Source organism: Bombina bombina, chromosome 3 (genome assembly GCF_027579735.1).
Source record: "Bombina bombina isolate aBomBom1 chromosome 3, aBomBom1.pri, whole genome shotgun sequence".
Lineage (NCBI taxonomy): Eukaryota > Metazoa > Chordata > Amphibia > Anura > Bombinatoridae > Bombina > Bombina bombina.
Window position 1 is genome coordinate 993,670,875 of NC_069501.1, and position 16,899 is coordinate 993,687,773.

At 42.6% G+C, this 16,899-nt stretch overlaps 1 protein-coding gene across 2 annotated transcripts in view; it reads right to left on the reverse strand.

Moving 5' to 3' along the window:
- SARNP (SAP domain containing ribonucleoprotein) overlaps nt 1-16,899 on the reverse strand; it is a 360,966-nt gene that overhangs the window by 322,022 nt on the left and 22,045 nt on the right. For both annotated transcript variants that reach the window (XM_053708128.1, XM_053708129.1), the window contains exons 2-3: nt 16,684-16,783; nt 16,197-16,243 (exon numbers count right to left, since the gene is read on the reverse strand). In XM_053708128.1, coding sequence (XP_053564103.1) covers nt 16,197-16,243; nt 16,684-16,783 — 147 coding nt within the window. The remainder of the gene's footprint in view (nt 1-16,196; nt 16,244-16,683; nt 16,784-16,899) is intronic.

Below are 16,899 nucleotides of genomic sequence, written 5' to 3' on the forward strand. Positions count from 1 at the left end.
CAAACGGAACCCCTTGAAGAATCTTAAGAACTAAATTTAAAAACCATGGCGGAGCAACAGGTTTAAACACGGGCTTGATTCTAACTAAAGCCTGACTAAACGCCCGAACGTCTGGAACATCTGCCAGACGTTTGTGTAACAGAATAGACAAAGCAGATATCTGTCCCTTTAAGGAACTAGCTGATTATCCCTTCTCCAATCCTTCTTGGAGAAAAGACAATATCCTAATCTTACTCCATGAGTAACCCTTGGATTCACACCAATAAAGATATTTACGCCATATCTTATGATAGATTTTCCTGGTGACAGGCTTTCTAGCCTGAATCAAGGTATCAATGACCGACTCAGAGAAACCACGCTTTGATAATATCAGGTGTTCAATCTCCAAGCAGTCAGCCGCAGAGAAATTAGATTAGGATGCTTGAATGGACCCTGAATTAGAAGGCCCTGCCTCATCGGCAGAGTCCACGGTGGAACAGATGACATGTCCACCAGATCTGCATACCAAGTCCTGCGTGGCCACGCAGGTGCTATCAAAATCACTGAAGCTCTCTCCTGCTTGATTCTGGCAATCAGACGAGGAAGGAGAGGAAATGGTGGAAACACATAGGCCAGGTTGAAGGACCAGGGCACTGCTAGAGCATCTATCAGTACTGCCTGGGGATCCCTTGACCTGGATCCGTAACAAGGAAGCTTGGCGTTCTGACGAGACGCCATCAGATTTAATTCTGGTGAGCCCCATAGCTGAATCAGTTGGGCAAATACTTCCGGATGGAGCTCCCACTCCCCCAGATGAAAAGTCTGACGACTTAGGAAATCCGCCTCCCAGTTCTCTACCCCTGGGATATGGATTGCTGAAAGATGGCAAGAGTGAGTCTCTGCCCATCGGATTATTTTGGTCACCTCCATCATCGCTAGAGAACTCAGTGTTCCTCCTTGATGATTGATATAAGCTACAGTCGTGATGTTGTCCGACTGAAATCTGATGAATTTGGCCGCAGCCAGTTGAGGCCATGCCTGAAGCACATTGAATATCGCTCTCAGTTCTAGAATGTTTATCAGGAGGAGAGCCTACTCCTGAGTCCATAAACCCTGTGCTTTCAGGGAGTACCAGACTGCACCCCAGCCCAGTAGGCTGGCATCTGCCGTTACTATGACCCACTCTGGCCTGCGGAAACACATCCCCTGGGACAGGTGAACCACCAGAGAAGAGAATCTCTGGTCTCCCAATCCAGATGCATCTGAGGAGATAAATCTGCATAATCCCCATTCCACTGTTCGAGCATGCATAGTTGCAGTGGTCTGAGGTGTAGGCGAGCAAATGGAACTATGCCAATCGCCGCTACCATTAGTCCGATTACCTCCATACACTGAGCCACTGATGGCCGAGGAAAGGAATGAAGAGCTCGGCAGGTGGTTACAAGTTTTGATTTCCTGACCACCGTCAGAAATATTTTCATTTCTACCGAGTCTATCAGAGTTCCTAGGAAGGAAACTCTTGAGAGAGGGAAGAGAGAACTCTTTTTATGTTCACCTTCCACCCATGAGATCTCATAAAAGCCAACACGATGTCCGTGTGAGACTTGGCTAGTTGGAAAGTCGACGCTTGAATTAAGATGTCGTCTAGATAAGGCGCCACTGCTATGCCCTGCGGTCTTAGAACCGCCAGAAGGGACCCTAGCACCTTTGTGAAAATTCTGGGAGCCGTGGCCAACCCGAAGGGAAGAGCCACAAACTGGTAATGCCTGTCCAGAAAGGCGAACCTGAGAAATTGGTGATGGTCTCTGTGAATAGGGATGTGCAGATATGCATCCTTTAAGTCCACAGTGGTCATATATTGACCTTCCTGGATCAGTGGCAGAATAGTCCGAATAGTCTCCATCTTGAAAGATGGGACTCTGAGGAATTTGTTTAGGATTTTGAGATCCAAGATTGGTCTGAAAGTTCCTTCTTTTTTGGGAACCACAAACAGGTTTGAGTAAAACCCTAGCCCTTGTTCCGCTTTTGGAACTGGGTGAATCACTCCCATGGTATGTAGGTCTTCTATACAGCGTAAGAACGCCTCTCTCGTCTGGTTTGCAGACGACTGAGAAATGTGACATCTCCCCCTTGGGGGGGAATCTTTGAAGTCTAGAAGATATCCCTGGGAAACAATTTCTAAAGCCCAGGAATCGTGAACATCTCTTGCCCAAGCCTGAGCGAAGAGAGAGAGAGAGTCTGCCCCCTACTAGATCCGGTGCCGGATCGGGGACTACCCCTTCATGCTGTCTTACAGGCAAGCAGCAGGCTTCTTGTCCAGGAGGGGGAGCGAACGGAATACCTGGTCTATCCCACTCCCTAGTGACAATGTTCGCAATCATCTTAGGGACCAGAAAAACATCAGTGTAAATAGGAACCTCTAGGTATTTGTCCATTTTACACAATTTCTCTGGAACAACTATAGGTTCACAATCATCCAGAGTCGCTAATACCTCCCTGAGCAACAAGCGGAGGTGTTCAAGCTTAAATTTAAAGGCCGCCATATCAGAATCTGTCCGAGGGAGCATCTTACCTGAATCTGAAATCTCTCCCTCAGACAGCAAATCCCTTACCCCTACATCAGAACATTGTGAGGGTATATCGGATACGGCTACTAAAGTGTCAAAGCTCAGCATTTGTTCTTAACCCAGAGCTATCACGCTTCCCTTGCAACGCAGGCAGTTTAGATAAAATGTCTGTGAGGGTAGAATTCATAACTGCTGCCATGTCGTGTAAGGTAAATGAAGTAGACGCACTAGAGGTACTTGGCGTCTCTTGTGCAGGAGTAATGGGTTGAGACACTTGAGAATCATTAGGCGACATGTCATGAATCTCTTCAGACTGAGAATCATCTTTAGACACACTATCTATACCTAAGATATGATCTTTACAGTGTAAGGCCCTGCAAGTACAAGTAGGACACAATGTGAGGGGGGGGTTCCACAACGACCTCTAAACACATGGAACACTGACTTTCTTCTATGTCAGACATGTTGAACAGACAAATAAGCACTATGAAAGTTTTGAAAACCTTTATTGAATGGTAAAAAACGTTTTTTGAAAAACCGTTACTGTACCTTTAAGAAAATAAAGTGAACACAAATTCTGCAAAACGGCCTAAACGTTAGCGAAAACGGCCGACATTTTTAGGGAAGGTACCTATGGGCTATCTGGTATTGCACCCCAAGCATGGAACCAATTTGACCTTTTATGGCGATTTTATGCCCAAAAGGTAAAAACGCTATAACACACCGATTAACGTTAATGTCACCTGCCCTTCAACTGATAACCCAACACAGCTATAGGAAAATGAAGACCCTGAGAGGAAACTGCTATGCGACCGTCTCTTCCGGCTCCTCTATGCGCACTGAAGGCGCGAAAATAGGCCCCGCCCATCTGCTACGATGGGAGACTGAACCATGATAGACCGCATGGAAAGCGCTTAGAAAGAACATACAGGCCATGTGGAACCTCCTAGCATAACCGAGCAGCTCTCAACCTGCCCGGAATCACAGTGTCTCATCCTTAGAACGTTAAGCCCCACAGAAGTGCCATGAAACATAAATAAAGCATTTCAATAAAAAAAACTTTGAATAAAATCACTTTCAATAAGAATAACACAGGACTAGTCCCCATTTGTTATGGACTATACTTGCCCCACAAGCGCCACACTGCAGATCATTCATTCTGAACCGGGTCTCCTCAGAATTATATATAGACTGCACATACCTCAAGGTGTCTGTAAGCACTCAAGGCAGAATTCTTATTCCATCTTCTGCCTGAGTAAAAATAGTACACTCCGGTACCATTTGAAAATAAAAAATTCTTGCTTGAAAAAAAATTAAACTAAAATTCTATCTCCTCTTAAACTTAAGCTTCCTATGAGTGCAAGCAAAGAGAATGACTGGGGGGTGGAGTTAGGGGAGGAGCTATATAGACAGCTCTGCTGTGGGTGCTATCTTTGCCACTTCCTGTTGGGAAGGAGAATATCCCCCACAAGTATTGGATGAATCCGTGGACTCGATACATCTTGCAAGAGAAATAAAAAAAATCGTTCTTACTTACTAGTGATTTAAATCAATTTGATTTAAATCAAATCCAACCTGTTTTTATTACTGGTAAATCCTATTATTTTTGAAACGCTAGGATTTAATATCACTTTAAGGATAATATGACAAACTTAAAGGGACACTGAAACCAAATTTTTTCTTTCGGGATTCAGATAGAGCATGCAATTGTAAGCAACTTTCTAATTTACTCCTATTATCAATATTTCTTTGTTCACTTGCTATCTTTATTTGAAAAAGAAGGAATCTATGCTTCTTTTTGGTTCAGTATTCTGGACAGCAGTTTTATTGGTGGGTGAATTTATCCACCAATCAGCAAGGACAACCCAGGTTGTTCACCAAAAATGGGCCGGCATCTAAACTTACATTTTAAATAAAGATACCAAGAGAATGAAGAAAATTTGATAATAGGAGTAAATTAGAAAGTTGCTTAAAATGTCATGCTCTGTCTGAATCAAGAAAGAAAAACATTAGGTTCAGTGTCCCTTTAAGGGTTGTTTTTAAAAAGCCACATTTTCAATAGCTCAATACTTAACTTGCATCGTTGAGTGCTAACAACAGCTCTGAGCCATCGCAAAGTTTCCCTCAGGTGCTGACGGCTCAGAGCCGTCACTAGCACTCCCCCACATTCGTGGGGTTCTGGGGACCTCCATGCACTTCCACCCCTGCGGTCTGGCATGTATAGTGACAGGCATCGTCGGGGCTTCATGTTTTGCACAATTATGTCACTGCGCAACTTTATTTAAAACTGACAATTTTCAGTAATAGGGAGATGGGGGCATGCTGCTTAGATGCCTGTATCTCAGGCATCTAAGCAGCTACAGACCCCCAAGGTAATAGTCTACCCTTTCCAATGGTATAAATCTTGGGGGTGATTAAGCGCCACTAGGGGGCGCGAAACGCGTCAGGCAGTCTGTCCCTCTGTGTCTACCCTTCTGTCCGTATGTTGCTGGAGTTATTTTAAGCCTGTTTTTGTTTATGTGTGGCTTAAACTAATAAACTGCTGTTTGAATTTCACCCCCGAGTAGTGCCTGCCATTCTTTTTCTTTGGATTACAGACCCCCAAGGTAATAGTCTACCCTTTCCAATGGTATAAATCTTGGGGGTGTACAGTAAAAAAATCTCTTTTTTTTTTTAAAAAAACTTAAGGGAATAAATGCACATAAAAAGATCAAAATTGCCTAGAGACCCCAAAATACATATTCTAAAAATACTTGTTTATTTTTGAAAAATAAATATCTGTTTAAGTATTATAGCTAAATGATCACTGTGGTAACAGCGTTACCGGAGTGATCACCTAGCTGAGAAATGTTGCATTCCCTTTTACAATACGGACCGATATTATATTTGTAATCCCATGATCACATGGATAATGTGGTTACAAATTAATAATTGGTAGAGGAATGCTATAAAAAAAAAAAAAAATAAAAAAAAAAAAATTATAAATCGGTCTTTTAGCGTGCGTGGAAGATGAGTAAAACACCCTCTTTACGCAGCTTTCTCAATCTTTCAAAACGTCAGTATTTTTTCTTTGCAAAGAAGCTTATTTTTTGCAATAAAAATTATATATTTTCTAGCGACAATTGTCTTTCAACTTTATCGGGTTATGTCTGCAATCAGACAGCTGTAGCCAACTGGGAAATTAAGGTTACATTAAATAAAAGTACACATTTTTGGAAAGTACACCCTTTGGCGAATCAAATGGGGGACTACATGTATTGCTAGCACAAAAATAGACAATGCAATAAGTAGAATATGGCTCTTTGATAAAAATAAAATATTTTTATGCAAAGCACCGTATTCCATTAATTGTTGCACTTCTCAATTATGTGCTAGAGATACATGTATCCCCCTCATTTGATGCACCAAAGGGTGTACTTTCTACAAATATGTGTTTTGTGTATTTTTCCAAGTGGCTAAAACTATTTAATTGCAGACATCGCAATCTTGAAATCGTCCAAAAAAAAACACAAAAACAAAAACACACATAGCCTTTCAACTTTTATGTGTTATGTCTGACATCAGACAGCTGTAGAAACGAGGGAAACTAAGATACATTAAAGTACACATTTTTTAGCACATCAAATGAGGGGCTACATCTATTGCTAGCACAAAAATAGGCAATGTAATAATAAGTGGAATATGGCTCTTTGCTTAGAAACTTTTTTTTTTTTTTTTTTTTTTAAAGCAATGCAACTAATTCCATTAATTGCTGCGCACCGCAAATTCATTCTAGAAATACTTGTAGCCCCTCATTTGATGCACCAAGGAGTGTACTGTCTGCAAATGTGTGCTTTGTGTACCCCATTTTAATTTCTCAGGTGGCTAGAACTGTTTAATTGCTGAAAACAGTACAGTAAATTCTAAGATGCTGTTTTTGACAATTTATCAAATTGACATGCCTGCAATAAAACAGTTAAAAAGAAACTGTGAAATGTTCTTAATTTCTGCTTATTTCAAACCTAGTACAAATATTTATCCACACATGTATTGATGATAGAGCTTAGAAAAATAAAATTACATACTATTATTTAAGTCAGGAGTAGAAAAAAAAATATGCTTACCTGATAATTTTCTTTTCTTCTAACGGGAAGAGTCCACAGCTGCATTAATTACTTTTAAGAATTCAGAACCTGGCCACCAGGAGGAGGCAAAGAAACCCCAGCCAAAGGCTTAAAATACCTCCCACACTGCTCTCATCCCCCATTCATTTTGCCAAGAGAAGAAGGAACAGTAGGAGAAATATCAGGGTGAAAAAAGGTGCCAGAAGAACAAAAATTTACTGCCGCATCACCGATAAAACGCGGGCAGGAGCTGTGGACTCTTCCCGTCAGAAGAAAAGAATATTATCAGTTAAGCATAATTTATGTTTTTCTTCTTAAACGGGAAGAGTCCACAGCTGCATTCATTACTTTTGGGAAAACAATACCCAAGCTAGAGGACACTGAATACAAACAAAGGGTGGGTACAAAAAAGGCTGCCCCTTCGAAAGGCACCACAGCCTGACATTACCCGACACCCTATAAAAACTATAGACAAGGGGAAAAAAAAAACGGAAGCCCAGGTAACTGCACATCAGTTACACAACCTGCAAAGCCGTGTTAGAGACCACAAGAGCCTCCAAGGAACCAGCCCTGTGGCTCTCGACTCCCACGAAAAGAACCCCCGACCTAAAGTTGAAAAAACCCTCTACCTACCTCCGAGAGGGAGAATAGAGGACCCCCATAAGAAATCCAAAAGACCATCCAACACAGGCTCAAATCAAACTTGGAGCAACCCAAGGTTGCCACAGTACCACTGCCCAGGGAGACGAACTACCTAGAAGAACAAGGACCAGAAAGATCATACTCAGGACAAAACGTCACTAAGATGATCAGAGGGCCATCCTCATATTCCTGACATGGCACCATACCACATATGGTGCTCCATAAAACCACGGGTTCTCTATTGCATCATAGTCAAGGCAGATAAAAAGAGCTCTCCAAGAGAACACAGAGCCACCTGCAAACAAGAACTCACGATGACCAACCTCCAGGCAGCAAAGCTGACCCTAAGCCATCGTGGGACTCAACCCACCGAGTAGCGCCAAAAAATCTCGTCGACAGCTCCCGACCAGAAAATACCGGGCTCCAAGGAGCGACCAAACCCAGCAGCAGACGCCACCATTAGAGAGATGGGCACTAATAGTCCTTCCACCAAAGGGTTGGACAGACTCCATAAAAGTAAACTGACAATACTGCATAGAGCAGACCGATCCCCAACCTTCCCTCCAGGGTAACGGTCCTAGCCCAAAGGCTAGTTAAGACCGAAGACAAGAGTCTCAGACCTCGGGAAGAAAATGATGGATCTACGAGGAAGCAAAACCACCGAGTAGAACTCTGACAGCTACTAAAATTGGCATGCTACCATGAGTCACGACAGGAACTTCGTGCTAGAGTACCCTTAAACTGCTGCCTTCCATAAAGGAGGAACACTCCACCAAGGGAAGAAAGTACACTGACCCTCAGTATCCCAATACCAGAATCCAGCTTATAGCAGGAGCCTTACCTGGGTTCAAAATCACAACCTCCTGCTTCAGGAACGGTGGAGCTAACCACTACTCCACATCTTCCTTTCCGAGATTCCAAGACGCAAGGAAGGGGAAAAAACACAAGAACCCATCCCCCACCCTAGGTGATAAGAACAGGAACTAAAGCAACAGGTAACCACCCTACCAATAGAGGCAAGACCTTAACGCCAATATCGCCAGCCCAGTTGATACGACAACTGGAGTCTACAAGGAAGCATCAGATGTCCCAGCAGACCAGTAGGGACCCGTCAGAGACCGCAAACTTAAGCCTCAGGCAGATATGAGTTTCCCATGAGAGACAGAAACCCCAAAAAGGATCTAACCTTTTTGGGGTTTCTTATGGGATCCTCCTGAGGAACCCATAAGCTGCCTCCTGTGGTTAGGAGTGCACCCAAAACAGAGCCTTCCACTATCTAAAGTCCTTAGACTTAAAGTGCCTAGCAACAGCCTCAAACCCAAGAGTCTGAAAATACTCGTGACCAGTTTAAGAAATTGGCAACCAGTACCCCTGGATCACAAGGTAATCCTTTGTAGACGGGCTTAACCACCTGATCCACACGCTGGTGAAGATAAACGGTCATTTTCCTGACCAACTTAGATCAGAGCTTACAACCTTCCTTCTAGAAGTGCTGGATCTATGCACTAGGCCCCATACTTCATAGTAGGATCCAAGCCTGGAGTCCATATCAATAGGCCAAAGTGACAATCAGAATCCGACAGGATAGTCAACACTACGAGGGTGACATGAACCTAAGGAACAGCAGAAGGCGCCCTACCAGTACCTGCCTGGTACAAGGACACCCCAGAACTGTCTAAGGTCCAAGAAAAATTGACCCAAAGATTCGATAATATGAACTAGAAACATAACTTTGTTCTTTTCAAAAGTGCGCAACTTCCGAGGAAGAGCCCATGCGACCACAAAATCGGTTCCAGAGAAAGAATGTTCCCAAAACGGAAATTATATCAGATGTGAGCTTATTAAAAACAAAATCAAACCCATCCTATCCGGATCAAAATAAAAGTAAGGCAGCACCCGCGGGTGAACGTCCAAGGTGAATGGACACGCCAACAGGACCAGTCGATCAGAGGCCCCATTCACCCAAGCTCAACTGAACTGAAACCAAAACATAAAAGAAAAAAACTGAGACATCAAGGAGATTAGCTTCATCCCCAAACGTCTAACCCAGCATCTAAGGCCTCGGGTGCCTCAGCCCACTAGGGCTGGAATCCTCTAGCACCGCCGAAACATGCCTTAGTAGGACACAAAGACGTGCCAGCCTATAACGGAAGGCAAAATTATCCCTCACCGGATCGATAAACGACCCCGGGCCCGAGGTTGGGGCCCCTGAAGCCTCAGGGGCCAACGCTTCCCCAGGAGGCCGAACTAAATCAGGCGATCCCATGCCCAACGGGCCCTGGTTGACAGAACACAGACAGTATCTTAAAAATATTTCACTTGGGAGATATAAATAAGCCAGCACCATAGATATGACCATGTGGAACTGTGCCGTAACCTCTGGAGGAAACAAGTCACATTCCGGAGGAGTAAAGGCCATACAGACACCTGCTTGCGTAGTAAAAGTAGGTTCTGGGGCACGCGCCTCACAGGACATGGAATCCTTGGGGGCGAATGGCTCAACCCACTCTAAGGTCCCTGATTCTGGAGAAGAGAGTACTCTAGAACAGCAATCGGAACATAACTGATGGGCACGGATAACCCAGGCCATTTCATATTCATCACAAGACACATTCTCCGGATCGGAGACATCCGTGTCTAAGAAATCAGAATCCGCAATAATCTTGGGATTACAAAAATGACAAGCCATAACTGGCACCCTTTTTACACCCCCAATGGCTGGGGCACTCACCACCTCCTGTGAACAGACAACCCACGAGCAGACCTGGTCACGAGGTGCACCGTGCCAGTCACAAAAAAAGCGTGCAAATCTCAAGAGATTGCGCCAATTGATAAGGCCGCTATGTTCCGAAAAGCCATGAGCCTAATTATCACTACACATTGGCAGATAGAACCACATAACAAACATGGTTAAAGTCCCCCCTGTTCAATAAATCCCCTCAGGAGATATTAACCTATGATTCCTATTTTAAGATAAAAAGGAGTCCCACTGGGACCCTTCCTTCTCGTTAACATTACATTCACAGAATTAAATAAAACTATCTTACCGGAATCTACGCCGTGGAACAGGATCCCAGCCCTTCAAGTGTGACAGATAGTAGCCTCACTTCTGACATGGACTTGAGTGAATAAAAGCAGGCAGCGAAACATGTCAACGCCGATTGCCAAGGAGCTGTTAATATGAGTCGGGATGGTTTTGCAGAAAGACTCTCCCTGCATCTCTAACCTTCATCCATGCTCTCACTGAGAGGCTGACAGGATTACTTAAAACACCAGTCCTATTTCGAAGAGTATTACCCTCCATAAGAGACTATCTTCAAAACTTCTGACACTTCTCTGCCAACCTCCTGTGACGAAAGGCAAAGAATGACTGGGGGATGAGGGAAGTGGGGGAGGTATTTGAAGCCTTTGGCTGGGGTGTCTTTGCCTCCTCCTGGTGGCCAGGTTCTGAATTCCCAAAAGCAATGAATGCAGCTGTGGATTCTTCCCGTTTAAGAAGAAAATATATAGTTTTTCCAATGCCCTCCAAAGCTACAGGTCTGTGTACAAACCAGCTTGGTTGTACTAATGTATCACTAAAACAGTCTCACAAATGCAGACTCTCAAACCGCATCTATTATATCATGAAAGCTAGAGCAGACCAGTGAAAACCCAATGCTGGTACGGTGACGTGTGAGGGGGGGGGGGAGAATAGGAAAAATGAAGGGACAGTCTTCTTGGGGGTGAAAAAAATAAAATAATAATAATAATAATAATAATAATAATAATAATAATAAATGCCTTGACTACGCATTCCCCAGCTTTCCACAAACATTGTTATATAGATGTACTTTATAACCTCTAAATCTTTACCTGCTTCTAAGCCTCTGCAGGCTGCCTCTTACCTCAGGGCATTTTATTAGCTTTTCACAGCTAGACAGTGCTAGTTCATGTGTATCATATAGATAACATTGACTAAAATGCAAGTTTGTATAAAGCACTAAGATAGATAAGGAGCAGTCCGCAGAGGCTTAGATACAAGGTAATCCAAGGTAAAAATTAGATTAACAGTGTTGGTTTTGCAAAACTGGGGAATGGGTAATAAACAGAATTTATGCTTACCTGATAAATTACTTTCTCCAACGGTGTGTCCGGTCCACGGCGTCATCCATTACTTGTGGGAAATGTTCTCCCCCACAGGGAAAGGCAAGGAGAGCACACAGCAAGAGCTGTCCATATAGCTCCCCCTCTGGCTCCGCCCCCCAGTCATTCGACCGACGGTTAGGAGAAAAAGGAGAAACTATAGGGTGCCGTGGTGACTGTAGTGTATAAAGAAAAAAAATTTTCAACCTGATTAAAAAAAACAGGGCGGGCCGTGGACCTGGCACACCGTTGGAGAAAGTAATTTATCAGGTAAGCATAAATTCTGTTTTCTCCAACATTGGTGTGTCCGGTCCACGGCGTCATCCATTACTTGTGGGAACCAATACCAAAGCTTTAGGACACGGATGAAGGGAGGGAGCAAATCAGGTTACCTAAACAGAAGGCACCACGGCTTGCAAAACCTTTCTCCGAAAAACAGCCTCCGAAGAAGCAAAAATATAAAATTTGTAGAATTTGGCAAAAGTGTGCAGAGAAGACCAAGTCGCTGCCTTACATATCTGGTCAACAGAAGCCTCGTTCTTATAGGCCCATGTGGAAGCCACAGCCCTAGTAGAGTGAGCTGTGATACAGTCAGGAGGCTGCCGTCCGGCAGTCTCATAAGCCAAGCGGATAATGCTTTTCAGCCAGAAAGAGAGAGAGGTAGCAGTAGCTTTTTGACCTCTCCTCTTACCAGAGTAAACGACAAACCAGGATGAGGTTTGTCTAAAATCTTTTGTTGCTTCTAAATAGAACTTTAAAGCACGAACAACATCTAAATTGTGTAATAAACGTTCCTTCTTTGAAACTGGATTCGGACACAAAGAAGGAACAACTATTTCCTGGTTGATGTTCTCGTTGGAAACAACTTTTGGAAGAAAACCAGGCTTAGTACGCAAAACAACCTTATCTGAATGGAACACCAGATAGGGTGGATCACACTGCAAAGCAGATAATTCAGAAACTCTTCTAGCAGAAGAAATAGCAACCAAAAACAGAACTTTCCAAGATAGTAACTTAATATCTATGGAATGTAAAGGTTCAAACGGAACCCCTTGAAGAACTGAAAGAACTAAATTTAGACTCCAAGGAGGAGTCATGGGTCTGTAAACAGGCTTGATTCTAACCAAAGCCTGAACAAAAGCTGGTACATCTGGCAAAGCTGCCAGTCGTTTGTGCAACAAGACGGATAATGCAGAAATCTGTCCTTTTAGAGAACTAGCTGACAATCCTTTATCCAAACCTTCTTGGAGAAAGGAGAGAATCTTTGGAATTTTAATCTTACTCCAGGAGAATCCTTTGGATTCACACCAACAGATATATTTTTTCCATATTTTATGGTAAATCCTTCTAGTCACAGGTTTTCTGGCTTGGCCCAGAGTATCAATCACAGAATTTGAAAACCCACGCTTGGATAAAATCAAGCGTTCAATTTCCAAGCAGTCAGCTGCAGAGAAACTAGATTGGGATGTTCGAATGGACCTTGTACTAGAAGGTCCTGTCTCAAAGGTAGCTTGCATTGTGGAGCCGATGACATATTCACCAGGTCTGCATACCAAGTCCTGCGTGGCCACGCAGGAGCTATCAGAATCACCGAGGCCTTCTCCTATTTGATCCTGGCTATGAGCCTGGGGAGGAGAGGAAACGGTGGAAACACATATGCTAGGTTGAAAGACCAAGGCGCCACTAATGCATCCACTAGAGTCGCCTTAGGATCCCTGGATCTGGACCCGTAGCAAGGAATCTTGAAGTTCTGACGGGACGCCATTAGATCCATGTCTGGAATGCCCCATAATTGGGTTAACTGAGCAAAGACCTCCGGATGGAGTTCCCACTCCCCCGGATGGAAAGTTTGACAACTCAAATAGTCCGCCTCCCAGTTGTCTACTCCTGGGATGTGAATAGCAGATAGATGGCAGGAGTGATTCTCTGCCCATTGGATTATCTTGGTTACTACCTTCATCGCTAGGGAACTCTTTGTTCCCCCCTGATGATTGATGTACGCAACAGTCGTTATGTTGTCCGACTGAAATCTTATGAACCTGGCTTCCGCTAGCTGAGGCCAAGCCAGGAGCGCATTGAATATAGCTCTTAGTTCCAAAATGTTTATCGGGAGAAGCGACTCTTCCCGCGACCATAGGCCCTGAGCTTTCAGAGAGTCCCAGACCGCGCCCCACCCCAAGAGGCTGGCGTCGGTCGTGACGATGACCCACTCCGGTCTGAGGAAACTTATTCCCTGAGACAGGGTCAACCACCAGAGAAGTGAGTCCCTGGTTACCTGGTCTACTTGAATTTGGGGAGACAAGTCTGTATAGTCCCCATTCCACTGATTGATCAACTGCACAGCTGAAGTGCCAAAATGAGGCTTCCTCCCTCAGCATACTAGAGTGAAGGGGCCTTCCTGACTAGATTTAGGTGTCTAAAACAAGCCAGATCAATAAAAAACGTTCCCAAGTGTATGTGAGCTTATAAAATATTTCAAATGGTATAATATTGTAATAAAAACCAATCGATTTAGCCCCTAACAGTGTCTACCAGCATAAAAAACAAAAAGGGGAAGCCTGTTATCTTTTTTGCTGAGGTGAAAGAAAAATGGCTTACCGTTTCCCCTGAGGGGAAAAATGACTCATCTAGCATTAGCCTGTGTTGTTAGAAGGAGACTAGTCATACCTGAAGCAGATGAGTCTGCAAACTGTTACCCCCAACTGAAGTTCTCTTGTTTCAACAGTCCTGCGTGGCAACAGTAATGGATTTTGGTTACTTGTGCTAAAATCATAGCCCTCTTAAACAGAAATCTTCATCACTTTTCTGTTATAGAGTAAATAGTACAAGCCAGCACTATTTTAAAATAAACTCTTGATAGAAGAATAAAAACTACAACTACCACCACAAACTCCTCGCCATCCCCGTGGTAGATGCTACTTGTTCAGAGCGGCAAGGAGAATGACTGGGGGGCGGAGCCAGAGGGGGAGCTATATGGACAGCTCTTGCTGTGTGCTCTCCTTGCCTTTCCCTGTGGGGGAGAACATTTCCCACAAGTAATGGATGACGCCGTGGACCGGACACACCAATGTTGGAGAAAATGGATTATCTATCTTTTTAAACAACAACAATGTTCAGACTGTCCCTTTATGTACACTGTTCATGTGTGTTAAGGTAGCGTTTTAGGAAGAAGCGATTTAGCTAATTATGAAGCAGCTTAAAAGGCCATTATAGTCTAAAAACGACATTTTGTTAGAGTCTGTAATTATAAAACTAGCGACCTTGTCAATCCTGCAAAGGGTTTAAACACAAAGTACTCTGCGGCTCCTAAGTAGAACTGCTAATTCTGAGTGAAAACTGCCACTGACTGAACAAGCACCACTACCACATTTGCTGGAACTTCATTCCTTCATGCCCATTTAAGACTCTGGAAAGAAGCATTGTGAACATTCTAGGCAGTGTTAAAGGATTACTTTGTTATAATTTTTAAGCTAAACAACTAACATATTAAAGTTAATAAACATTAATTAAAACCTACTGACCTATATTTTCTCCAAAACGAAGTTTCATAACGTTCTAAAAGTTATATCTTTTATTCGCCGATGATGTCACGTTATCCTGCCCACTATTTTCAGCACTGAGTGTTCAAAATACTTAAACCAATAACTTTGTGTTTAAAGCGCCATTTTGAAACCTAGGTATTGTAAACGGATTGGTACAGAGCAAAGGATACCCACAGAGTGGGTTTGGAAAACAATTAAATTTGCAGACAAGATTTCTGATATACGGTAGAGATATGTTAATGAAATGCTATTGATAAAAAGTGTATTTGGGGTAGTTAGTTAGTAACAGGCATAGATAATATTTACTTACAGTGGCCCTTTAAGATGAGATTTACTATGACAGGAAGTGCCAATGAACGTTGATCTACGGTTGCTTAACATTTTAAATTGTTTATATTGCGTCTAAGTAAAGCAGTGAGAGCAGAAACACATAGGAGAGCATCACTGGCTGTCATAAGTATGGCTTGTATTTTCTGTTTGTGTTTGTATGCATAACATTAAAGCGACATTAAACCCAAATTATTCAGATACAGCATGAAGCCGGCCCATTTTTGGAAGCCACCAAGGGTACTGAACCAAAAATGGGCCAGCTTCTAAGCTTACATTCCTGCTTTTCAACTAAAGATACCAATAGAACAAAGAAAAATTGGTAATAGGAGTAAATGAGAAATTTGCTTAAAAATTGTGTGCTCTATCAAAATCATGAAAGAAAAAAATGTGGGTTTCGTATCCTTTTAAGAATGAGTGCTTTTATTGAAGCTTGCTGGCACGTTCATGTTACTATTGATATCCAGCTTGAAATTTGGCACTCGGCCTTCCACTTTTCAGATATCTGAGGTGCAGATATGTGAAAACCAACTTTGGGTGGTGCTATTCACACCACCAGGAGAAAGAGTGAGTGGCCTGGTGCAAGAGTTTCAGTTGTAGCTAGTTATACTAGAAGGTAATTACTGGGGAGCTTATCATAGAGTGAAGCAGGGAACCAAGCCTTAAGTATTTTCTCATTTTTAAAAAAGGGACAGTTGAATTCCCCTTTTAACAACCTGTTGATTTAACTACCGTGTACTAATGTAGGAAGTAATATGATATTTTATATTTACGCTACACTTTGAGCCTATAATTGATTTACTTGATGATGGACTAAGTGAACATTCTTTATGGAATTTAGATGTATGTATATATGTTTTCTGTTCTCTAATCTTGTCCATAGGATAAGTTATACATTACTATTGTGCATTTACCTCTGTTTCTTCTCCTAAAACATCTTCCTCATTTGCCTCCTCTTCAGCTGTAAACAAATGTTTTAGAAAGACAGTTATTTTTTTGGCAGAGCTACAGCCTATGTGGCTAAGAGGATTGTTTTTAAAAAAAAGAAAAAAAGGGTTCTATAAAGTGAGCACTACTACACTAAAATATTCATAACTCAAAATGCATGATAAGATTCAACAGTAGTCCATTAATCTATTTTGTAAACCCCAGGAGCAATGCTCTCAAGTCTAGAAAGGTTGGCCAGTTGCAAAGACGCAGGCAGAAGCCTTAATGGTCAAGGGGTGGCAAGATCCTTTTTGCTTAGCTCAAAATAGGTAGCAATACAATTGACTCAGTAAATATGTAGGGGTCCCCACCACTTAAAACTTCAGGAAGGTAGTTGTACCAATTGCAGAATAGTAATGGTGTCAATTGTGAACTGTAAAAAACAAAAAAAACACAACACCACACTTGTCTTACCATGTTCATCAAGGTATGTTTGCAGTCTGTTGATTAAATCCTGCTTGTTTCCTTTTGCATCCAAGCCATGTGACAAACACTCTTGCTTCAGTTCTGCTAGCTGTATAGCAAAGAGATTATATTTAAAAAATAAAAAATAAATGTTTAAAGTATAAAAACGACCTATGAATAAAATCAAGTTAAAAAACATTGTAATTTCAGAGCTTTATTGCAATT